The 25329-nt window shown below is 41.3% G+C and overlaps 2 protein-coding genes and 1 long non-coding RNA gene across 3 annotated transcripts; all 3 read right to left on the minus strand.

Annotated features, from left to right (window-relative positions):
* Positions 1-482: 482 nt before the first annotated feature.
* OLR153 (olfactory receptor Olr153) lies at positions 483-1439 on the minus strand. Its single transcript, NM_001171474.1, has one exon. It carries the CDS (start codon positions 1437-1439, stop codon positions 483-485), a length of 957 nt encoding a protein of 318 aa, NP_001164945.1.
* A 10405-nt stretch (positions 1440-11844) lies between these two features.
* On the minus strand, positions 11845-14826 carry LOC149128424 (olfactory receptor 52H1-like). Its single transcript, XM_089311488.1, has one exon. The coding sequence runs from the start codon at positions 13397-13399 to the stop codon at positions 12407-12409; it is 993 nt and encodes a 330-aa protein (XP_089167614.1). The 5' UTR covers positions 13400-14826; the 3' UTR covers positions 11845-12406.
* Positions 14827-21648: 6822 nt separating this feature from the next.
* On the minus strand, positions 21649-24239 carry LOC138849716 (uncharacterized). Its single transcript, XR_011388808.2, has 2 exons — positions 24009-24239; positions 21649-22014 (listed from the first exon to the last, which is right to left on the minus strand). It is a non-coding gene; the product is annotated as an uncharacterized LOC138849716 (long non-coding RNA).
* Between the last annotated feature and the right edge of the window lie 1090 nt (positions 24240-25329).

The raw sequence follows: 25329 nt of genomic DNA on the forward strand, positions 1-25329 counted from the left end.
GACACCAATTTGTGTCCTGGCTGCTCTGCTTCCGGTCCAGCTCCCTGTTAATGCACCTGGGAAGGCAGCAGAAGATGGCACAAGTGCTTGAGCTCCTGCATCCATGTGGAAGACCCAGATGGAGCTCCTCACTCCTGACTTCAGCCTGGCCCAACCCTGGCTGTCGTGATCATTTGAGGAGTGAACCATGGGATGGAAGATTTCTCTCCTTGCTTCTGCCTCTGCCTCTCCCTCTTTGTAACTCTACTTTTCAAATAAATCTTTTTAAAAAAATCTTCTAAATATCTTTTCAGGTAAATATGTATTCTTCCACTTTTATTTTTTATCTCTTGACATCTACCTGCTCATCTTGGTTCATCTCTTGCTACAACCCATAGTAGATTTTGGGTTTTATATAAATTAGAGATTCCAGCTTTTAAAAAATTGGAAGCACTGCAAAATCAATACAATTACCTGTTTTTTTCCAAGCTCTTAGCCTCGTGTCACTGATTCCCCTTAAGGAAGAAGAGAACAAAGATTCTGTCACGAATCTTCTTGGTCTTTACTCCATAGATGATTGGATTGAGTGCACAAGGGATGGCTACATAGAGGTTGGCAAACAGTATATGGAAAGAGTGAGGAATATTGTGACCAAAACGGTGGGCAAGGACAGAGAATATGGCTGGTGTGTAGAATATAAGAATGACACACACATGGGAACCACATGTGCTTAGGGCCTTCTGGCGAGCATCCCAGGATGGAAGGTTGAAGACTGCACGAAGGATGAGAGTGTAGGAGACACCAATGAGGATCAGGTCTGACGTGACAGTCATGATAGGCACAGCAAAGCCATACCAGATGTTGATGGAGATGTCTGCACAGGCAAGCCGGGCAATGCCTATGTGCTCACAATATGTGTGGGGGATAATGAGGGTTCTACAAAAAGGTAATCGCTTTAATAGGAACACACAGGGGAAGATGATACAAAAGCTCCTGCTGATAATGCCCATTGTTATTTTAGTAACAATCTGACGAGTGAGAATCATGTTATATTGTAGGGGGAAGCAAATAGCCACATAGCGATCAAATGTCATAGCCAACAGGATGGCAGAATCCATGGCAAAACTGAAGTGGAGGAAAAACATCTGAGTAAGACATCCAGCAAAGGCGATTTCTTGGGGACCCAGCCAGAAGATGCTCAATGTTTTGGGTACACACGTATTAGACAGGATGAGATCTGTAGCAGCCAGCATGGCAAGGAAAAAGAACATGGGCTCATGGAGCCTGTGCTCCATGGAAATAAGGTAGAGAAGGATACTGTTGCCTGCAAAGCCCACGAGGTAGATAATAAAGAAGGGAATCCCAATCCACACATGCAACTTCTGCAGTCCTGGGATTCCCAGGAGGATGAATGGGCCTGGATCAAAGCTACTTAAGTTGGATGTGGCCATTAAGTTCATGGATTGAACGTGGTTCATGAACTGGAAATAAAAATTTTACAACTATCATTATAATTATCTACAGTCATCTGCATTAAAGCCTCTCCCTCACTGTCACTTCTAGGAAATAATAAACTAACTCTCTTCTGTTTCCTTTGTCAATAAATATCTGCCAAACTGTCAGTCTCAATTTTAAGTTATAATAGAAGTGGCATTAAAACAATATTTTCTCAGAGATACCAGTCATATAGCTAAATCCAGTTCTGCCTACCTATCAGCAACTGATGAGTTTCCTAAGAAAATGTGGGAACAAAATAATTGCTAAGTCAAAGACTTTTTAATAAAATTCAATGTGGAATCCCAGCCCTGGGGAGCTTGTCTGACTGCTGTATAAGATCACAAGGGGAGGCTCAAAGTATAAAACCTAAGCAAGGCCAGCACCACGGCTCACTTGGCTAATCCTCTGCCTGCAGCACCGGCACACAGGGTTCTAGTCTCGATTGGGGCGCCAGATTCTGTCCTGGTTGCTCCTCTTCCAGTCCAGCTCTCTGCTGTGGCCCGGGAAGGCAGTGGAAGATGGTCCAAGTCCTTGAGCCCTGCACCCGCATGGGAGACCAGGAGGAAGCACCTGGCTCCTGGCTTCGGATCGGCACAGCACTGGTGCCGGCCGTGGCAGCCATTTGGGGGGTGAACCAACGGAGTGGGGAGCACCTTTCTCTCTGTCTCTCTCTCTCTCTTGCTGTCCAACTCTGCCTGTCAAAAAAAAAAAAAAAAAAAAAAAAAACTAAGCAAATCCTTGCTTTCCCCCAATATCTACCCTGATTCTCATAACTGTAAAACGGAAGTCCACCCATGTAAATAGGAGCTAAAGAAATTTCCTCCTTAAATTGCTTAAACTGTAAGGCTTAGGGGGCTGGCATATGTATAGTGGGTCAAGCTGTTGCCTACAGCACAAGCATCACAAGCAGTAGAAGATGGCTCAAGTCCTTGGGCCCCTGCACCCACGTGGGAGACCCAGAAGAAGCTCCTGACTCCTGGTTTGGGATCCAAATGGGGAGTGAACCAGCGGATGGAAGACCTCTCTGTCTCTCCTTCTTGCTCTGTGTAACTCTGACTTTTAAGTAAATAAATAAATCTTTAAAAAATTAATTTTAAGGAATTAATATTTAAGGTTTAGTTGATTTAATCTGCCTCTTCAGATGTTTGTAGGTTGGTGACCTTTCCAAGAAAAGATAGTCCCCAATAACTTAATAGATTGACCCCTGTTGCCAACACTCATAGAAGGTAAATCCTGAGAGGGGGAGCCCCACATAATCAATGGCATTGGTGCCTCTGTCTAATCCATTTAATAATCTGCTCTTGTGGAATTTAATTGAAGAAGTTCAGCCTTTCTTCCAAAACTCTTTTGTGGCATGATACACAACTCATTTATTCCATTCTTCAGGGTGTCTCTCTCCTTTCTCTCTCTCTCTCTCTCTCTCTCTCTCTCTCTCTCTCTCTCTCTCTCTCTTTCCCTCCTCCCAGTAGCCGGGCAGTGTCTGTTGTACTTGCTAAGTGCCTCATGCACTTCTCTGTGTCTCTCATCCTGACTGCCCTTTCCCTGGTCCAAGTCAGGCTTTCTAAAAATATCTGATAGTCAGCAGCAGCGGATTTCATCTATGCTCAAATCTACGTTAAGTTCATTGCATTATCAATAGACTCAGTTAAAAAAGAGGGAAATTCAGAGAAGCCTCAACTAGAATTCTAGGTTTTGGATCCAAAGTTTACTTTGGATTTATCAAGTACCACAAAGTTGTGTGTAAGCTACCTTCTTCACATCCTACAGCCCTTACCAAATATGTACCCAGATGGTATCTAAGAGGAGAAAGAAGAACAAAACAACAATAGAAAAAAACAGATTATTCAACAGAGTTAGTTAAATAAGAGATAATAAATCTCATGACAAAATGCAGCATAACTAGAGACTAATCCAAATTAAAAATATACTAAGGCAAAGCCCTTTGATCCAAAAAAAATTAAATGATATGAAGAATTAAATTATATAAAAAGAAATATTAATGTTTAATAAGTGCATAAAGCAATATCAATCTCTTTAATAATTGAATTCAATGTAAAAGATGGATGAAGTGCATTATTTATCAGATTAGGAAAGTCTTTTTTTTTTTTGACAGGCAGAGTTAGACAGTGAGAGAGAGAGAGAGAGAGAGAAAGGTCTTCCTTTTCCATTGGTTCACCCTGTAAATGGCCACTATGGCCGGTGTGCTACAGCCGGCACGCTGTGCCGATCCGAAGCCAGGAGCCAGGTGCTTCCTCCTGGTCTCCCATGCGGGTGCAGGGCTCAAGGACTTGGGCCATCCTCCACTGCACTCCCGGGCCACAGCAGAGAGCTGGACTGGAAGAGGAGCAACCAGGACAGAATCCGGCACCCCAACCAAGACTAGAACCCGGGATGCCAGAGCCACAGGCAGAGGATTAGCCTAGTGAGCCGTGGCGCCGGCCTGGAAAGTCTTAAGCATAGAGATATAGTTATGCAAGCAAAAATACATAAAGATAGTCACTGTTGCAACATTTACAATATAAAATTTAATGTAATATGGAAAAGGAACATTGAAAAGCTGGCATCCATTTAAATTTTAACAGGGGAGTGGTTTTTTAAAAAATTTAAAAATTTTGATGTATCCATTTAATGGAAGAATAAAGTTAAGCTGTGTAAATGAAAATCAAAAGACGCCAATATAGATTGTTAAGTAAATACAGAAAATCATAGTACAGTGTTAGTATATGTTATTAATGTTGATTTGGTTTTCATGTTGGCATTAACATTTAAAAGCTTAGAAGAATATGTGTCAACTATTCTAAGAGACATATTTATGGGAGAATTTTTATAGGGTGAGCTGGGAAAGGAAATTTGAAAATTTCCTTTTAACTTTAATACTTCTATTGAGTTTTAGCTTCATGTGTTTATAATTTATCTGATTTTACAAATAAGTCTGAAATTCTTCTAGATTTATTTTTTAAACAATTTAGGTATTTCTTTGAAAGGCAATTACAGAGAGAGAGGGAGAAACAGAGAGATCTTCCATCTGTTGTTTCACTCCCCAAATAACTGCAACTCCAGAGCTGGGCCAGGCTGAAGTCACCCATGTGGGTGGCAAGAGCCCGAGTACTTCGTCCATCTTCTGCTGCTTTCCCAGGCACATTACCAGGGAGCTGGATCAAAGTGGAGCAGTTAAGACACCAATCAGCACCAATAGAGAATGCCAGCATCACAAATGGTGGTTTAAGCTGCTACCCAACAAAGCTGGCCCCTAGATTAATTTAAAAGGCTATTATAATGGTTTCATGAAAGCCTAAATAGATTTATTCATTCACTTAATCATTTTTAGCATCCTGATATGTGCCTAGATGAAATGAGAACAGGTTGTTCTAAAGATAAGCAACAGGGTATATTAATTGTTATAGCAAAGTAGATAAAGGCAGCCTGAATTAATGTAATAGAAGATGTCAATAAATTGATTTCTAAGACATCAGAATACAGGAATGATAACATGTCAGTTGATAGAGGAATCTTGTAAAAAGTAGTCAAAGGTTTGGAATATCAGTAAATACATCCATCTCCATGAACTTTAAATAAAGTATGTGTTTGCCATTTATTTTTTCCTGGCTTCTACTTTGTCTCCTGATTTTAGAAAACGATTTTAGAAAACAATTTTAAGGATTATTCAAAATATGACCAATTAGTTATAATTGCCAAAATAAGCAAATGGACATTAACTTGAAGACACATTAGGTGGATGTTTGAATAGCATCCTCGTGGTTTGGTCTTTGGCTGGCATCCTGTCAGTAATACATATTTCCAGCTAAAGAATGTGCATACAAATCCTGAGTCGCTAGTGCCTGTGGGATATTGACACCGTTGTGTACAAGTAGTTCCTCGGTGATACTTTAAAGAGTTTCAGTGATTTCTCTTACCCAGCCTTAAATATTATATTAACTAACACCAGACCTCAAATGAGAACATCAAAGTGAAAAAGTATATGTAGCTTTTATCCACATCAAAACAAAACAACATTGTCCACAACATGTGTCACTCCTAAGTTAACTTCCAATTCTGTCTGAAATTCTACTCATGTTTGGCTTCAACTATTTCGTCAGCTTAGTCCATTTCCTCTCTTATTCTGGTTAACTCCCACACATGTACTGTCCCCAACAAGCTCTCCTGACCAGTATCCAAATTAGATAATGTTCCCACATATTGTTCTGATGAGGCAGTCTGCAATATCCAGTCAGAGCATTCACTAAAGTATTTCAATTTACTTTACTTTTATTTCCCATTTAATAAACTGTAAACATTAGGAGGACAGAAATCACATCTGTTTTTTTTTTTTCATTGTTCTTGCCCAGAACAGCATCTGGTACAGAGTGTTCCATAAACACTACTTGAATAAATGAATACTGGACCAAAACTAATTAATTAGAAAGTCATACTAATCAATTTTACCATTCAATGATGCTTAGTGATATTGTAAATACAGTCTACCTATGGTCCATATCTTGCCATTCTTCTCCATCTTCTTTAATCCTGTACCCTCGCACTCTACCATAATAGAATGAGACAGGCTTCTACTTCAACTCTGAGAAATGGAAGATCCAGAATAACCTGAAAATTTGCTTCCATTCTTAAGTATTCCTGAGTTCATGGTAAGCAATGTGGTACAGCATATTAAACTGCCTCTTGAGATGCCTGAAATCCAAATCAGAGGGTCAGTTCAACTCCTGGCCTCCTCTGCTTTCAATCCAGTTTCTCTTAATGCACATATTGAGATGGATCAGATGATGATGCAAGTGCTTGGGCCCCTGCCACCCATGTGAGAGACCCAAGTATAGTTCCAGGCTCTTGGCTTCAGTCTGGCCCATCCCTGGCAGTTGCAAGCTTTTGGGGAGTGAACCAAAGGATAGAAGATACCTCTCACCGTCAAAATTCTAAGTACTAGAGAAAAGTCTGTGCCTTACATTTTCATTTTTATGGACTCTTCTCAGTTGTCACAAACTAAATATTTTCTTTATTCTATCATTATTACCTCTGTCTTTGATCACAATCCTTTTAAACACAAAATGGGGAGGATTTTGTCTCTAGCGAATGTTCTACTCCCACCTTATTTACTAATTTCTAAATGATTGCTAAGAAATTTTCTCCTTTCTCCTAAGGCTAGGAATAGACATGACACATCTCCCCACCTTCCTCAGTAATAAGCTAAACACAAAACAGGTATTTCAACAATATCTTGATCGCGAAGTGTAGTAATTTAGGGTTTGCCCCAGTTTCTTTGTTTATCCTCAATGTAACCATTTGCGAATCTTATCTCTTCCCCTGGGTCCATAGATCACAGAAGACTACTTTAAGACTCATTTCAGAAAGCAACTGCTGGGGCTGGGGCTGTGGTATAGTAAGCTAAGCCTCTGTCTGCGATTCCAGCATCCCATGTGGGCACCAGTTTGTGTCCTGGCTATTCTTCCGATCCAGCTCTCTGCTTATGACCTGGGATAGCAGTGGAAGATGGCCCAAGTTCCTGGGCTCCCGCACCCACGAGGGATACCCGGAAAAAACTTGGCTTCTGATCCGCCCAGCTCTGACCTTTGTGGCTATTAGGTGAACAAACCAGCAGATGGAAGACCTCTCTCTCCATCTCTCCCTCTTTCTGTCTGTAACTCAGCCTCTCAAATAAATTAGTAAATCTGAAAAGAAAAGAAAAAAAAGAAAAGAAAAGAAAAGAAAAGAAAAGAAAAGAAAAGAAAAGAAAAGAAAAGAAAAGAAAAGAAAGCAACTGCTCTACTCCATTCTGCATGCCCCCATACCCCACTGTGTGGAATGGTACACTCTCCCACAAATGCTCATACATATACAGAATTATACTTGCAAATATAAGATAACCTAAAAGTTTCAGAGATGGTCTATCAAGCTTTAATCTCTAAATGACTGGCTCTAATCTGGTACACCAGTCCCAAAACTATTACAACAGCTTATTTTCTTTGATTTTCCCAAATTATGAGCATTAAAATTTTTTATCTCAAGAAAAACCTAGAAACATTTTGGGAAGAGTAGTGAGAATGACTCAGAACTAAGCTCCTATTAGACTCTCCTCTTTTGTGCCATGAAGTTCTAAGCTTGGCATTCCCACTTACTGGAATCCATCCTTTTCTCATTTACCAGCTCTATTTCTCATTAATTCTACTCCCCATCAACTTATTCCCTAGTAGTTCTATACCAGGTCATACCTTGGAGGTCCTGGTCCTGTAACTGTTTTTGCAAAAGCAGAGCTATCAACAGACAGTGCAGAAGTACAGAAGGCGAAAGACAAACCAAAGAAGAGAAGAAGCAGTCCCAAGGTCAGGAAGGACAAACACAGGTACCGAGGGACAGACATAGAATCATGATTACAGTAGGGAAAAGCAAACAGAAGCCAGAGGAAGAGGGTTAATATACCTCCCTTGTCTTCTCCTGGGATTAGAGGAGAATGGAGATTAGAGATTAGAATGCAGTGCCATTGAGCCAGGTGGGACCCATCAGTCTCAGAGCCCAAGGCCCCAAGTCAGTCCGGGATAGAAACATGGACTCAAACATATTAACACTTTCCCATCTTAATGACTTGTACCTCGGAGCAGGCACTGTGGCACCACTATCCCATATGGGCACCGGTTCTAGTCCTGGATGCTTCTCTTCCAATCCAGCTTTCTGCTATGGCCCGGGAAAGTAGTAAAAGATGGCCCAAGCACTTGGGCCCCTGTACCCATGTGGGAAACCCAGAAGAATCCAGGATCCAGGAGCTTCCTCCAAGTCTCCCACACAGGTGCAGGGGCCAAAGGACTTGGGCCATCTTCTACTGCTTTCCGAGGCCCTAGCAGAGAGCTGGATAGGAAGTGGAGCAGCCAGGACTCCAACTGATGCCCATAAGGGATGCCGGCACTGCAGGTGGCGGCTTTACCTATTATGCCACAGCGCCAGCCAGGAAGGCCTTTTTCTTCAGATTCTTCTTGCCTCTCTGTGAAACATTCTCCCCATCCCCAACCCCTTCCTCAGATATGAGGCAAGATCCTTCTGGAATACATCTGATGACCTAATTCCAAAGAAAGTGGATCAGGGACCAACCTCTACATTTTGTCTTGCTTTGGGATACAGTTGTAGTTTATCTGACTGCTTTGCAGGGAAAATGAATGGAGAAGGGAGGGATGGAGAAGTTCAGTGAGAATATCTTGATTCTGAGACCATTTCTTTTTTAAAAAATATTTGTTTAATTTATTTGAAAGGGAGAGCAACTGAGAGGGAGAGACAGGGAGGGAAAGAGATTTCCTATCCATTGGTTCATATCCCAAATGGTTGCAACAGCAGGGGCAGGGCAAGCTGAAGCCAGGAGCCAAGATGTCCATTTGGGTCTCCTAGTAAGTACCAGTGTCCCAAGTAATTGAGACATCTTCCTCTATCTTCCCAGGTATTTTAACAGAGAGCTGGATCAGAAGTGAAATAGCAGGCCGGCGCCGCGGCTCACTAGGCTAATCCTCCGCCTTGCGGTGTCGGCACACCGGGTTCTAGTCCCGGTCAGGGCGCCGGATTCTGTCCCGGTTGCCCCTCTTCCAGGCCAGCTCTCTGCTGTGGCCAGGGAGTGCAGTGGAGGATGGTCCAAGTGCTTGGGCCCTGCACCCCATGGGAGACCAGGATAAGTACCTGGCTCCTGCCATCGGATCAGCGCGGTGCGCCAGCTGTGGCGGCGCGCCAGCCGCAGCGGCCATTGGAGGGTGAACCAACGGCAAAGGAAGACCTTTCTCTCTGTCTCTCTCTCTCACTGTCCACTCTGCCTGAAAAAAAAAAAAAAAAAGAAGTGAAATAGCTAGGAATTGAACCAGCACTCAGCACTCAGATATGGGATGCTAGAGTAACAAATAGTGGTTTAACTTGCTGTGCTATGATGCTAGCCCTCAAGACCCTTCCTCTTTATTCCCCTTCAAAGATCTAAGCATGTAAAAACAATCCATTATTTGGGATATCAGGTTGTGAACCTCACAAGTAGCATACCTGAGTCTCAACAGTCTTGATTTGGCTTGAGTAGCAACTTGATAAAGAAACTCTACAAGAGTTACATCTATCATGCAAGAGTTAAATCTGCCCAACCCAAGCCTAGAACTCCAAAAACTACTTCTGCATGGGCTATTTCATCTTCTGAATCCTGGCAGAGACTACTTCATTGTGGATGATCAATAAATGCCTGTTTAACTGAAATGATTCATCTTCTAACTTTAAAGACAAAAACCCTGGAGTTGTTTCTCACTGTGGGTGTCTCCTGCCCAGACGTGAGACCTCCCTTGTCTGACCCTTTCCTCAGTGGCCGGTCTTGGTTGGCAATTGTCTTCCACTTCCCTTAGTGATGAATTATCATTAACTTTATGTTCAGTGCGTTATTGAAAAATACAGGCTACTGACCTTTTTTGTGAGGGCTATATCTCTAACACAAATTAGACGAAATCTGAAAATTATGGACATTCATCCTGGTACTTATTCTAGTCCTTCCAACAGGGAATATTTAGTTCTAAGGTCTAATGCAAAAAATCTGGAATGTAGTCCTTGTTCCCACCACCCTTTGCTTTCTGCTCTACCAAAATAAATAAGTGTTCTGCATATCAGTTTCCACATCTATAAAAAGTTAATAATAACTTAAAATGCTTATTTTAGTATTCTATATTAACTACCACATATCACAGAAACATAAAATATTTGTCTTTTTGGGACTGGCTTAGTTCACCAAGCATAATGGTCTCCAGTTGTATCCTTTTTTTTTTTTCAAAAAAAAAAAACAGGATTTCATTCATTTGTGTGACTGAATAGTATTCCATAATGTAGACATACAAAATTTTCTTTATCCATCCATCCATAAGTTGATAAAGGTTGATTCCTTATTTTAGATATTGTGGATTAAGCTGCTACAAACACAGGGGTATAAATAATTCTTTAATATGCTGATTTCATTTCCTTTCCAGGACTGGGATGGCTGGGTTATATGGTAGATCTATTGTCAGATTTCTGAGGAATCCCCACATTATCTTCCATAATAATTGTAAATAATCTTTCAACTGAGTGTGTGTGAGAGACAGGCAGCTTTAGGACATAGGACAATGACTGAAATAATTTTCTGTGTAGTTTAAGCCTGTTAGAGAGAGTTGAAAGGGAAATTGAGGAAATTATTTGGAAGAAGAAATTTCTTCTGTAGTTTGAATGTGCATGAAATATTTATTAAGAATATATGGTATATCAGGTATTTTTTGGAAAGATACCTAAGACTGAGTTTCTGTCTTTAAATAGCTCATGACATAAGCATGAATAAATATACAAAGAAATAAATATGAATTTTTAATTGTGACCAAAATAAAGCAGCCCCTACCTGTTGCTCTTCTGAACCAATGGGCATATGTCAGCACACACAAAAGCACACAGAGATACACACACACACACACGGAAGGTCTCACCACAGAATGCTAACTTTACTTGTTACTAATTCCCAAGTAATTTATATGTTCATCTTGATGAAATTTACACTTTCGTTTCAGTGGAGATTTTAGGAGACAGGTGGTAATACCCTGGGACAGTTTCTAAAAAGAAGAATGGATGGCACTCACTCAACTCTACCTAGTATACATTCCATTCATACAAAGTTTTATTTTATGTAAAATAATAAGACACATACATACACTATGTGTAAACAGTTTCAAGAGGTTTCTCTTTTTGTCTAAGTCTTTTATTTTCTGCAATGATCCTAGGGAAGTACAGTATTTATGTTGCTCCTGACTGAGATCATAGCTGGGATCACTGGGATCATAGCTGAAATGTGCAAAGTGACACAGCCAAACATGAATTGTACTTTTATAAAATGATCGCTGTGGCTTTTGTAAAGAGATTATACAGGAAAAGTAAGATTGGAAAATTTCAGAGAAGACAAAAAAATTTTTTAAAGGAGACTTGGAAAACTTTCAGACAGATTTTATTATCTGTATCATCATTCTCAAAGAGAGAGATATAATAAATAAGGACCAGTCAAGTTAAACCATCATAATAAAGGTGAGAATATGATGGATATTTTCACCTGAATGACTTATAAGCACCTCAAACTCAAATATGCAGCTCAGGTTTTGAGTTAATTTTTTTGGAAGTTAACAACATAGGAGAACAAAAGACAAGACATAGGTTTCTGGCTTTGGAATTTATACTTTTAGTGTTGCCATTTATCATAAAGGAAAACAGAAAAGAGTGTATTTTATAGGGTTAGGTAGTGAGTTTCCAAGTCAGTTTGAAGAAATTAAGTTTGAGGAGTTTGTAAGCAATTTGAGCAAGTAGATACCCAACAAAAGTGTACGGAGTTCAGAATCATAGGGATTTAGGTTTAGGTCCAGATCTATTAATAAACATGATTCTTTATTGTAAATCAAATTTACTAATATCACACTCAATTATTATTATTATATTATATTATTATTATATTAATTATATGACATATATCAACACTTCCAAAATATAAGATAAGCATTGTAACAAAGTTCAGATTTTACTGGAGTTTGCAATTGAAGAAAACCAGTCTAAAACATAAGCAGTTTTACGTAATCGGAGATGAGTACAAGAAGAAATAAAACGTAAAAGACATAAGAGGAGCATTGATACTGTTTGATAATTATAGTAGAGAGAGAGGATAACTACTCAGCAAATAAAGGTGGGAGACTGACTGTACTACAAAAGAATAGCAACATACCATGGAGAGTTACCTGTGAGGAAACATCTATCCTTCAAATATCTCAACATTAGCCATAGAAATGACTGAAGCCTCATTTTAGTATTCTGTATCTGTCATCCATTAAAAAAAAGTAGGTGTCACAACTTTATTTTTACTTATTCCCAAGTTACATAAAATATACTTGATCAATTTTACCTAAATGTCTTCTTCAGTTTCCACTCATTGTGTCTTCTGAAATGAGACGAGTAGAAGAAATTTTTCCTGGATCTGTTTGGTCTTTACTCCATAAACAACAGGATTCAGAGCAGGAGGGATGACCACATAGAAGTTGGCAAACAGGATGAGCACATTCCGAGGGACACCATGCCCAAAACGATGAGCAAGGATGGAGAAAAAGGCGGGAGTGTAGAACATGAGGATAACACAGACGTGGGAGCCACAGGTGCTCAGGGCCTTCTGGCGGGCACCCTGGGATGAGAGTTGAAAAACAGCACGGAGGATGAAGATGTAGGAAACAGCAATAAATATCACATCTGTGATGACCGTCATGAGAGGCACAGCAAATCCGTACCAGATGTTGATGGAGATGTCTGCAGAGGAAAGCCGAGCTACACCTATGTGCTCACAGTACGTGTGTGGAATGATGCGAGTCCTGCAAAAGGGTAGCCGCTTCAGCAGAAAAACATCTGGCAGGATAACCAGGAAGCTCCTCACCACAGTGGTCACCATCAGCTTGACAATCAGCTGTGGAGTGAGGATGGTGGTGTATCTCAAGGGGAAACAAATGGCCACATAGCGATCAAATGCCATGGCCAACAGGATGGCTGAGTCTACCACAAAGCTGAAGTGCAGGAAGAACATCTGAGTGAGACAGCCAGAGAAGGTTATTTCTCGCAAGCCAAGCCAGAGGATATTGAGCAGTTTAGGCACAGTGGCGGTGGACAAGATGAGATCCGTGGTGGCCAGCAAAGACAGGAAGAGAAACATGGGCTCATGGAGGCTGTGCTCAACCACAATGAGGTAGATGAGGATGCAGTTGCCCACAAGAGCCACTACATAGATGGCACAAAAGGGAATCCCAATCCAGATGTGAAGCTTTTCCAGGCCAGGTATTCCAAGGAGGATGAAGGAACTGGGGTTGTAACAGCTCAAGTTATACATGGTCTCTTCAGCCTGGAATCCAGCAGCTGCTGAGCCCTGAGGAAAAACCATTGTCAGAATGGGCTGCAAAATCTAGCAAATTCAGTCTGAAGCTGAACATTGTCAGGGTTGCAACTGTGACATTCAGGATTTTTACAACCTAATTAACCCCAGTCCCGTGAATGTGCTGTCACCTAGAACTCAAGAATTATTAACCCCTCTTTGCCACTAGTCTCATTCTATTTCTTTCCATATTTACAAATAAATCATGCAAAATACTGTTTTTGTAGGTAAATCTTATGTAACTAAACATAAATAGTCAAGTTTCCCATCTCTGTAGATTATTTTAGGCTCAGGCTCAAAATGAACAAAAGAATCAGGGATGAAGAGAAAGGTGGTAGGGAGTGATAACAAAATTGTTAAAATATTATACTGAATGAGACCAATCAAGATGAAATGAGAGAAAGTACTTTAAAGAGTAAATATTACGTCTTCAGACAACGAGTTTGGAAATAAAAATAAACTGAAGAGTTTGGGTGAAAGACAAGGAAAGCACAGGTTTTGGTGCTATGCGTGATACAGAAACTTGTTTCACAGTGATTGAACAGCTCAGATTAGAATGTGTTCTCACTGGGATGTGAATATAAAAGACTGCATCCACCAGGAAGCACACCAGGACAAGTCCACAGCATTTACCTGACTCACACAGAGGACTGTGAGCCCAGAAGATGAGTTAGGACTTCAGGCACAATGTTGTAGACTCTGGAAAACCCCTGCTCCTTCATGTTATGGAGCGTGACAAAGGCTCCATAACAGAAAACACTCAGGGCACGTACCCTACGCAAAGTTTAGAAAAGAAAATTCTCACCTCTTAGAGGTGAAATAAACAATAATAATAAAAAGTTTTGCCCCCAAATTTACATTTTTGTTAACAGTGCTTGGATCTCATCTGTGGAAATTTGCAGTTTACACCAAATGGAGCCCACCTTTGAGGGTGGCTTTTGCATTGAAAATGCTCTTCAATTGTAACTCCATTTCTGTGTTATATATCATTGAGTGCATTTGAGAGGGGATAGAGAGAGAATCAAGAAACTTGGTACCAGGGAGCACAGCAACCAAGAGGCTCTGCAAAATATGAGCGATTTTCAGATCAATTTGGGACCCCCAACAATTGTACAGTCTTTCAAATAGATTTTAAAGAAAAAAAATGGGGCTTAGCAGATAAAGCCACCACCTGCAATGTCAGCATCCCTTATGGCACCGCTTTGAGTCCTAACTGTTCCACCTCTGATCAGCTCTCTGCTATGACCTGGGAAAGCAGAAGATGGCCCAAGTCATTGGGCCCCTGCACCTACATGGGAAACCCGGAAGAAGCTCCTGGCTCCTGGATTTGGATCTGCTCAGCTCTAGCCTTTGCGGCCATCTGGCGAGTGAACCAGCAGATGGAAGACTTTCTCTCTCTCTCTCTCTCTTTCTCTCTTTCTCTCTTTCTCTGTCTCTCTGTCTCTCTTTCTCTCTTTCTCCCCCCACCCCCACCCCCTCTCTGTAACTCTGCCTTTCAAATAAATAAATAATTAAAAAAAAGAAAGAAAATAAATCCAAGAGTGAATGTTTAGGCTGATGATTAAGATTCTCCAGCCTCATACTGTAGTCTTTAGGTTCAATTCCTGGCTTCAGCTGTGATTATGGCTTCCTGCTGATGCAGACACTGGGGGGCAGCAGTGAGAAATTTGGATTGAGTTCCCAGCAGCAGGCCTCAGGGGAAGGAATCAGCAGAAAGGAGTGATTCATTCTCCCCTCTCTCTCCCTCTCTTCCTCTGCTCTCCATCTCTCCCTTTTCCCTCAGTCTCTCTCTCCCTCTCTCCCCCTCTAATAAAAAGCTTTCTTTTAAAAAGAATAGAAATATATTTTGTGATCAACTCCCAACCACTCTGTAATACTGTGTTTTGTGCATAAGAAGAGTGAGATGGATTCATGTAGGATTTGTGACATCTCTGCCAGGTCCTCAGTCAAAATTTCAGGGAGTCACTGAACAGTGCCTGATAAGGCAAAATGAAGACATCACATCTACCTAAGAAAAAAATAACTAGTCTGCACTGTCCAAAAACAGTCCCCCATATGAATATAACACTCCAAAGTTACATTCCTGAATTTGACGCAGACTCAACTCCTACAGGCACTGAGCTTCTGTGAGTAGTGTAGAGCAACAAAGTCCTCAAAAAGTCCTCTCTAAAATGAAGATCAAACGATCTGTGGCCTCAAAAGCAGGTGGACTGAGAAAGCCCCATGGTATTTTTATAATTTAGGCCATGTTGTAGTTCAGCCTCAGAACACAGATTCACTCTCTAATAAGAAGGACACTTCCTCAGGGTCACAAGAAATATATTTAATGGGGGAAAGAAACTGACCACCAGTCATTAAAACTACTAAGGGAAGTCAAAGGAAAACATACAAACCAAGGTCTGTTTTTTCATTCAAAACCTATTTTGATCTCATTTCTTTTACCCAAAGAACTCTTTCCTTCTCAGTTATTGGCTGTGTCACTGGTCACATTAATTGGGATCAGCAGTCGCCAGCCAGGGTTCATCTCCTTATGAAAGTCATTTCTCCCAATGTCATAGCAGAAGCCCTACTCAGATATTGAGCAAACTAGAGAATATCCTTATTGATAAAATAGTAGAGCCAGGGTAGGGTTTTCTTTCTCACTGATAGACTGAAGCTTTCAACTCACCAGAATTTGTCTTCCAACTTTTAGTTTACAGAATCAGTGGGAAGTATTTACTTAAAAGAAGGCAAGAAAAGTTTTGTCAGGAATGGTTCTAGCAAGAGGAAAAATTATTATATTTATGCTTTTCCCAGTATTCTCAGTAGATAACTCGGGTACTGTGGGCCCCTCCATTTGCATTCCCACATAAGATATAGAAACTATGCTATTAACGTCCTTCCCTTGAGATGGAATGCAGCGTGGAGTTTTAGCAGCCTGTGGAAATTAGCTCCCTAGGAGATTTATCCTAAAGCAAATCAGACTCAGTCTGTTGAGGCAGAACTCTCAGAAGGCTAAGAATGTCCCTGTACCATCTATAATTAGTCTATTTGTATAAACTGTACTGATATGGTGCAAACAAAATAAAAGTTTTCTTTGTTATTGGTATTAGCATGTAAGTCCTCCAATATTTTTCTTCAAAATTTTCTTAACGCTCTTGGCACTGTGCATTGACATGGAAGTTTTATAAGAAGTTTCTTAATTTACAAGCACACAGATACACACACACACACACACATATGCTTATACACATGTACACAGTCTCCAAAAGATGGGAAACGAGCACTATGAAAAATTATACACAGACTTCGATTTTTTTGCACCAACATGGCTGCAACTTGAGATCATAATGCTAAATGAAATAAGCCAGAATCAGAAAAGAAAAAAATCACATTTTCTCAATTTTGTTGTAGTTAATACATAGAGAGGATAAAAAATGTTATGCATGTTAGAATGTTTTGTATGTGGTTATCAGGTTGCTTCGCTGGATTTTACCATTGTTTCACTAAATCAACATGTTTCACATATGGAAATAAAAGCAATGGATAGACCAGCATTGTGATATAATGGATGATGCCACCTTGTGATTTCGGAGTCCCATATGGGTGCTGGTTTAAGACCCGGTTGACTGCTAATGTGCTTGGGCAGGCAGTGGAGGATGGTCCAAATGCCTGTGCTCTTGCACCTAGGTGGGATAAATGGAGGAAGCTCCTGACTCCTGGCTTTATTCTGGCCCAGCCCTTGGCCGTTGACAGCATTTGGGGAGTGAACCAGAGGATGGAAGATCTCTCTTCCTCTTGCTGTAACTCAGACTTTCAAATAAATAAATCTGAGCCGGCGCCGTGGCTCAATTAGGCTAATCCTCCACCTTGCGGCGCCGGCACACCGGGTTCGAGTCCCGGTTGGGGCGCCGGATTCTGTCCCGGTTGCCCCTCTTCCAGGCCAGCTCTCTGCTATGGCCAGGGAGTGCAGTGGAGGATGGCCCAGGTGCTTGGGCCCTGCACCCCATGGGAGACCAGGAAAAGCACCTGGCTCCTGGCTCCTGCCAGGATCAGCGCGGTGCGCCGGCTGCAGCGGCGGCCATTGGAGGGTGAACCAACGGCAAAAAGGAAGACCTTTCTCTCTCTGTCTCTCTCTCTCACTGTCCACTCTGCCTGTCAAAAAAAAAAAAAAAAAAAAAAAAAAACAAATAAATAAATCTTTTAACACAGAGGAGGAATAGTGAGGACTCCTGGAGTATTAGCAATGTTTTGTTTTTAATTTGGGTGCTTATTATAAGGGTGATCAAATCACACAAAAAATAAAAACCTCATTGATCAAAACACTTAAGAGCATTTCTCTCTATAGACATTTTATTTTAATAAAATATTTTAAAATAATTTACACAAAAACAAGCTTATATTAAATCTATTTTTCTATTAACATTTTAAAGTAATCTTATACACACTTAAACACATGAAGTCTTTATTTGATTATATTGCAACTATATATTAATATGGAACTACTTGATATGTTTTATATCTATACTCATACTATAAATATAAATGTGATATTTACAGCCCCTCACAAATGTAGCTTCTTCCAATTTCCTCAGTAATGGATTCAAGTGTTCATATGCTCCATATGCACCTAAAAATATTTTTTAAATTCCCACAAGCTTCATGGCTTAAAAGAATACAAATGTATATTATCTTATACTTCTGCATTTGAGAAGTCTGATAGAAGTCTCACAAGACTAAAATCAAGGAAATGAGAAGGCTGAGTTGCCTTTTAGGAACTCTAAAAGAAAGCAATCTGTGTCCTTCTTTTATTAGCTTTCTACATTTTGAGGTTATGCTGCTACATGGATACATACTGCCCGTTTTCTTGCACCATGGTGGTTTGCTGGATGGTTTTGAGTGGGAGATTCCTCAGACATGTGTACTTCAGAGGGGAGGGCAGAGAGGTGGGTAAGACCTGAGTTGTCAGGAATAGGATTTGGGGTTCACCCTCTAGGACTCTTTTTTTGAGATAACATATCTTTAATTTACACTACAGTCAAGGATTAATGCTCCACTAAATACAGAGTTCAACAAGTGAAAAGACTTAGATTAACAGGAATAAAGGCATGGTCTTTAAACAATAAAACTAAGCTTGACAAAACTATATTTGTCGCAATTCTGAAACTCTTTTCTTAAGGGCATTTTCCTTTACTTTCTAGCACATATGGTAGACATGTACTCTTTCTTTCTAACTAGTAAGTTTGAATAACTACGCAACTATTAATTGTCTTATTTTGTGCTTATTTTGTTTCCTCTTAGCTGAAAAAAAAAAAAAGCCATAAAAACCAGGTATTTATCCAGTGAAAGAACCTGGGCTGACAATGTAAACATACCTAACACACAGCTTGAGGTGAGGGCTGAGTTCTTAACTGCAACTCCCATAAGGAATGCAGTGCACTGGCTGTGCAGCTAGTCTGGTGTGAGGAAGGCACTTTTGCCCCGTTATCCCTCTGATCTTTGAAATTGTCAGTCTTAGTGTCTAAAACAACAGAAGATAAGCATTTGGTGCAGCAGTTAAGACACCACACCACTTGGGACATCCACATCCCATATTGGAGTGCCTGGGTTTGAATCCCAGCTGTGTTTCTGATTCCAGCTTCCTGCTAAGGTACATCCTGGGAAGAAGCAGTAGTGGCTTAAGAAGGTGAGTCCTTGTCACCCACATGGGCTACTCACATGGAAGTCTGGGTTTCTGGGCTTGCTGTTATAGGTATTGGTAGAGTAAAACAGCGGATGGAATATCTCTCCCCCGACACGCTTACTCTCTGTCCCTCCTCCCCCTTCCTCTCCCCTCTTTCTCTCCTCTTCTCTTCCTTTCTCTCCCTTTCTCCTCCCCTCTCTCTCTTCCGTTCTTGCCCTCTCTCCTCTCCTAACCCTCTCCCCCATTCTCTCCTTTCTTCCCTCCCCTCTCTGTCCCTCTCTCTTTCCCCTCTCCCATCCCTTTCTCCCTCTCCCTTCCTCTCTCTCCCTCCCTCTCTCTTCCTCTCTCCCTTCCTCTCTCTCTTTCTCCCTTTCTCTTTTTCCTCCATTCTAATAAATGAGATTTTTATAAATATTTTTAAAATATCACACATAAGATTTTTGTCTAGAGTCAGACTCACCTCTACCTCCTGATTTTTCAAAACCTGTGCTGTTAACATAGGTTCCATCATTATGCATTCCAATGAGTTATACTTTGTGGGGCCTTGACAAGAACTGAAAAATTAGCTTGAGGCAACGCTGGATCAAGGTCATGGTCAAGATCAGGCTGAATCTGAAGGGCTGAATAGAACTATGATACTCAATGGTTACCAGTCCACAAAAAGGTTTACATAGCCTGTGGGATCTCCTCCAGAGCCAAGAAGCATTCACCAAAAGCATCACTTGGGCAGAAGAGCTCTAGCCAGTAATTTGAAGCTAAATGGAATGCTTTCCTGGGCTGAGGCAGTTTCATGATGTCAGGGTACACACACAAGATGTATAATGCAAGGGACTCAACCAGCCCCCTGAGAAAAAAGGGGTTACAAGGTTAGGGCATCCGAAGCTGGACTGTACTAGTCAGGTAGCAGGTTTACAGATCTCCTAGTGTGATCTCTCTTCATAGGACCTCCTACCTGATTCCCAGTTCAATTTAAGTATTTCAGTTTAGCTTTTGGTTTCAGAGGAACTGTTAGATGTGATATTTCAAATAACTTTGTTTGTCCTTGATAGTTTATCAGCCTCACACATGTGGATGACATCTGTAGATTTCAGTATGGGAAGAACTGGAGCCAAGGGCATCCTCTGTTATCTCAGCTGTCATTACTTACAGGCTTGGCATGAACCTGAAACCAAAGCACTCACAGCAACTTAGAAAGGCAGCACCAGGTTTTTGTTCAGGATATTTTACAAAGCTTTGACAAGCAGTTCTGAGAAAAAAAGATCATTAAATTCTGTCCTTAGAAAGGGATGCAGGGACATTGAGGGTCTCAGCCAAATCCTCCATGAGTCTAAGATGCCAAGAATCTTATAAGAAAGGTATACAAATGGAGAGGTGGGGCGAACATCTTGATGGAACTTACAGCACAAAGGAGACTGTCCTGCAAGTGACAGAAAATACATAACAAAGCAAAAACACTCTTCAGGACCCTTGAAGGAGAGGGAGACTAGAGACAAAAGGAGCATATACAATATATTCTTCAAATGTTGTTGAGTCTGCTGAACAGACCTCATTGAGAATTCTGCATACTTCTGTGTAAAACAAGTTACTCCAGTGTCAATTTCCTGATTGGTTCATGCAGCATCCCTCCTTAGCATACACATTGAGCAATCTAAAGCAAGTTCCTGCTCCAGAAATGCATAAAAGTCTGAGCCTGGTATTCTTGATGGACAGCCCAGAGTAAGCAGCCCTTCGGGCTGCTGAAGTCCAGTCTCAATGGTGCCAGCTGAGAAGAGAAGCTATAACCCAGAAGATGGCAGCACGTGATAGACCTAGCAGGGGAGAGAGCTGCACCAGAGAGAGCTGCAACAAGAAGAGCTGTTACAAGACAGCTGTGTGTCCCTGAAAAATCCAGCAAAAACAAGCATCTTCCACATCTCTTGGGGTGAGACACAGACCCAAGTGACTAGAGCCGCCTACTCTTCCTGCCACTACTCCTGTGGCACCAGCACCAGAACCTCCACAATGTATTTGGAGACTGGAGGAGTGAATGAAAACAGGCTGGACATAGTTACTAATCCCTGCCTCCTGACTGGCTGTTATTCTGGCCTCCTGATTGGTTAAATATGTACTCACTTCTCAAAAAGTGGCCAGAGGGAGCCATTTTGTGCATAAAACAGCCAGCACTTGCAGACTCCTTGGACAACTCTTCCCTTGGATTTTACCTCTTAACTGCTATGTGAACAGGTTTTTGCATGCAATAAACTTTGCTTTGCTCATTATCCCTGTCCATGTTGAAATTCTTCATTGGCTTGAGGCAAGACCCAAGATCACTCTCACCATCCTGTAACATTTGGACACATATCTTCTGGGATGGAGGGAGGAATTTGAGAGTTAGGAGGAGCTGTGGTCTACATCATAGCCAGGACCTGTCAGTTTTGTGCAGGGCAGGACAATTTGAGTTGAGCCTAGGTTTCCCCTGGCCTGACTGGCCATGCCCTGAAGTATGTGACTGCTGCTACTACTGTTGCTACTATTGCTTCTGCTTGCATTCCATTACAGCAATGGCTGCTGTCAGAGCACTCTGAAGAAGGAAATTTGAAGTAAGGCACCCCACACTGTGATACTCGTATTTACTCATTGTATCAAGATTGTCTCTGTGCAAAGGGAAACCTAAGTCTCCAAGGTCTTTTTAGGGCTGCTGGGCAAAGTGATCCTGAAGAGCTGACTTTTTAAAAAAATCTCTTCTGCAGTTTCCAGAGCTTGTTAAGTACAGGTTGTTTATCAGGGCCAGGGACCTGTGTAGAATTACTCAGCTTTCAGAAGCCTCTTGGCCATTCTCATTGGCAGAGGACGCTAAGCGCTCTGTCCTGGCTTTGTCCAGAATGAACTTCCACTGATCTGATCTTCTGGTGTTCAAGCCTTTGTGCAATTCCATCTCGTTGACAGTGGGTGGAACTTCTCATTCCTTACAGTCAATACTGTTCTGCAAAGGTGATGAAATGTTGCATTATAGAAAACAGTCTCATTAGAGTATCTCTGCTTCCCTTGTTGACACTAAGAAGCAACAGCCATAGTGTGAAATACTGAGAAGCCTATGCAGCAAAAAACTTTGCATCAGTCATTAGGAGCTGAGGTTCTCAGCCTCGCAAATGCAAGGAACTGAACTCTGACAACAATCTAAGTTAGCTTTGGACCAGACCTTTGTGTATTGTATGAAAATTTATTCCAGCTGACACCTTGAGTACATCCTAGTAAGAGTCTAAAAGAGAGAATCCATCTAAAGGAAGTCTCAGCTTCCTGACCAGCAGAAACGCTGAGATACAAATGCTACTTTAAGTCATTAGGCTTGTGATAGAATGTCATGCAGTGATAGAAAATGAATGTAACGGGTCAGCGCCATGGCTCACTTGGTTTATCCTCCACCTACGGCGCCGGCATCCCATATGGGCGCCGGGTTCTAGTCCCGGTTTCTCCTCTTCCAGTCCAGCTAACTGCTGTGGCCCAGGAGGGCAGTGGAGGATGACCCAAGTGCTTGGGCACCTGCACCTGCATGGGAGACCAGGAAGAAGCACTTGGCTCCTGGCTTCGGATCGGTGCAGCGTGCCAACCACAGAGGCCATTTGTGGGGTGAACCAACGGCAGGAAGACCTTTCTCTCTGTCTCTCTTTCTCACTGTCTAACTTTATCTGTCAAATAAAAAAGAAAGAAAAAAAAAGAAAACTAATGTAACGTTACCTATTATTTTGAATTAGATTTAAAAGACAGGAGCTGGCATTGTGGTGCAGCAGGTTAAAGCCCTGGTTTGAAGCGCCGGCATCCCACATGGGAGCCAGTTCTAGTCCCAGATGTTCCTCATCTGATCCAGCTCTCTGCTATGGCCTGGGAAAGCAGTACAAGATGGCCCAAGTCCTTGGGCCCTTGCACCCGCGTGGGAGACTTGGAAGAAGCTCCTGGCTCCTGGCTTTGATCTGCACAGCTCCGGCTGTTGCAGCCATCTGGGGAGTGAACCAGCAGGTGGAAGACTTCTCTCTGTCTTTACATCTATCTGTAATTCTCTTTCAAATAAATAAAATAAATCTTTAAAAAAAGATTTAAAACACAACAATATTAAGACTACCTGGCTATGGATATTATGAAAACAAAGATAATTTACAATGATATAATATTTACTTTATAATTGGATAAAGCATTTTAAAAATATTTATTTATTTATTTATTTATTTGAAAGTCAAGTTACACAGAGAGAGGAAGAGACAAAGTGAGAAAGAGATCTTCCATTCAGTGGTTCACTCCTCAAATGGCTACAATGTCCATTGCTGGCCCAGGCTGAAGCCAGGAGTCAGGAGCTTCTTCCGGGTCTCCCACATGCATGCAGAGACCCAAGCATTTGGCCCATCTGCTGCTTTCCTAACACATTAGCACAGAACCGCATTGGAAGTAGAGCAGATGGGTCTCGAACCCACATGTATATGGGACGTTGGCATCGCAGGAAGCTGCTTTACCTGCTATACCCCAACACTGGCTCCTGGATCAAACTTTGTTCAAGTTATTTTATTTCCTGAAATAATAACACTTGAAAGAATCTTGAGTGGATTCAGCTTTATGTCCACTACAGGAAAAATTACACATTGAAGTTTTTGGGTCATGGAATTAAAAGATGAATCTATTTTGGTGCAACAATTTTTTGAAATCCAAGCATAGTTTCTTCATAGTATGTATTTTCCAGGAAGTTCACAAAGACTCCCACAGAAGCATGGATTTTAAATACCTGTTGCACCAAAATAAACTACTCAATTCCATTTCTTATGAACATTTTGCAGTACCCTGATATGAGAAATTCAGATCTCTATAAATAAAGGTGGAACACTGGAAAATGAATAAATGAAGGTGAAATAGAATATATTGTTTTGTTATTCTCAAATATCTACAAGATAGCTGTTTAAAGAAATAATATCGGGGGCTGGCTCAGTGGCTCACTTGGTTAATCCTCCGCCTGCGGCACCGGCATCCCATATGGGTGCTGGGTTCTAGTACCAGTTGCTCCTCTTCCAGTCCAGCTCTCTGCTGTGGCCTGGGAGACCAGGAAGAAGTACCTGCCTCCTGGCTTCGGATCGGTGCAGCACCGGCCGTAGCAGCCATTTAGGGAGTGAACCAGCAGAAGGAAGACCTTTCTTTCTGTCCCCTCTCTCTCACTGTCTGTAACTCTACCTGTCAAATAAATTAAAAAAAAAAAAAAAGAAAGAAATAATATCAGCAATGAGAAACAGTGACTTGATCAGCTCTTGTCCTGACTGTTGATGTACAATGTAATACTTTATCCATTTTAGTATTTTGTTTTGTTTTGTTCTAGTACTATTGGTTGAACTCTGTAATTAACACACAATTATTCTTAGGTGTTTAAATTTTAACTGAAAAGTGATCCCTGTTAAATATAACAGTGGGAATAAGAGAGGGAGGAGATGTACAATTTGGGACATGCTCAATCGGACTTGCCCCAAATGGTGGAGTTAGAAACGTGCCAGGGGATTCCATACAATCCCATCAAGGTGGCATGTACCAATGCCATCTCACTAGTCCAAGTGATCAATTTCAGTTCACAATTGATCACACTGATAAGTCTAAGAGTCAAAGGGATCACACAAACAAGACTAGTTTCTGCTAATACTAACTGATAGAATCAAAAATGGAGAGAGAACGATCCATTATGGGAAGCGGGATTCACAGCAGACTCATAGAATGGCAGATGTCCTAAATAGCACTCTGGCCTCAGAATCAGCCCCTAAGGCATTCACATCTGGCTTAAGAGCCCATGAGAGTATTTTAGGCATGGAAAGCCAAGACACCCTGGAAAAAAAAAAAGAAGACCTAAATGAAAGGTCTCTGCAAGTGAGATCCCGGTGGAAAGAACGGGGCCTTCAAAGAAGGAGGTACCTTTCTCTGAAGGGAGGCGAGAACTTCCACTTTGACTATGACCCTGTCAGAATAAGATGGAAGTCGGCAAACTCAAAAGGCTTCCATAGCCTTGGCAACTCATGACTAGAGCCTAGGGAGATTACTGACGCCATAAACAAGAGTGTCAAATTGTTAAGTCAAAAACAGGAGTCACTGTGTACTTACTTCTTAGGTGGGATCTGTCCTTAATGTGTTGTCCAATGTGAAGTAATGCTATAACTAGTACTGAAACAATATTTTACACTTTGTGTTTCTGTGTGGGTGCAAACTGATGCAATCTTTACTTAATATATACTAAATCGATCTTCTGTATATAAAGATAATTGAAAATGAATCTTGATGTGAA

Source organism: Oryctolagus cuniculus, chromosome 1 (assembly GCF_051225735.1).
Source record: "Oryctolagus cuniculus isolate XC-2025 breed Fujian yellow rabbit chromosome 1, ASM5122573v1, whole genome shotgun sequence".
Taxonomy (NCBI): domain Eukaryota; kingdom Metazoa; phylum Chordata; class Mammalia; order Lagomorpha; family Leporidae; genus Oryctolagus; species Oryctolagus cuniculus.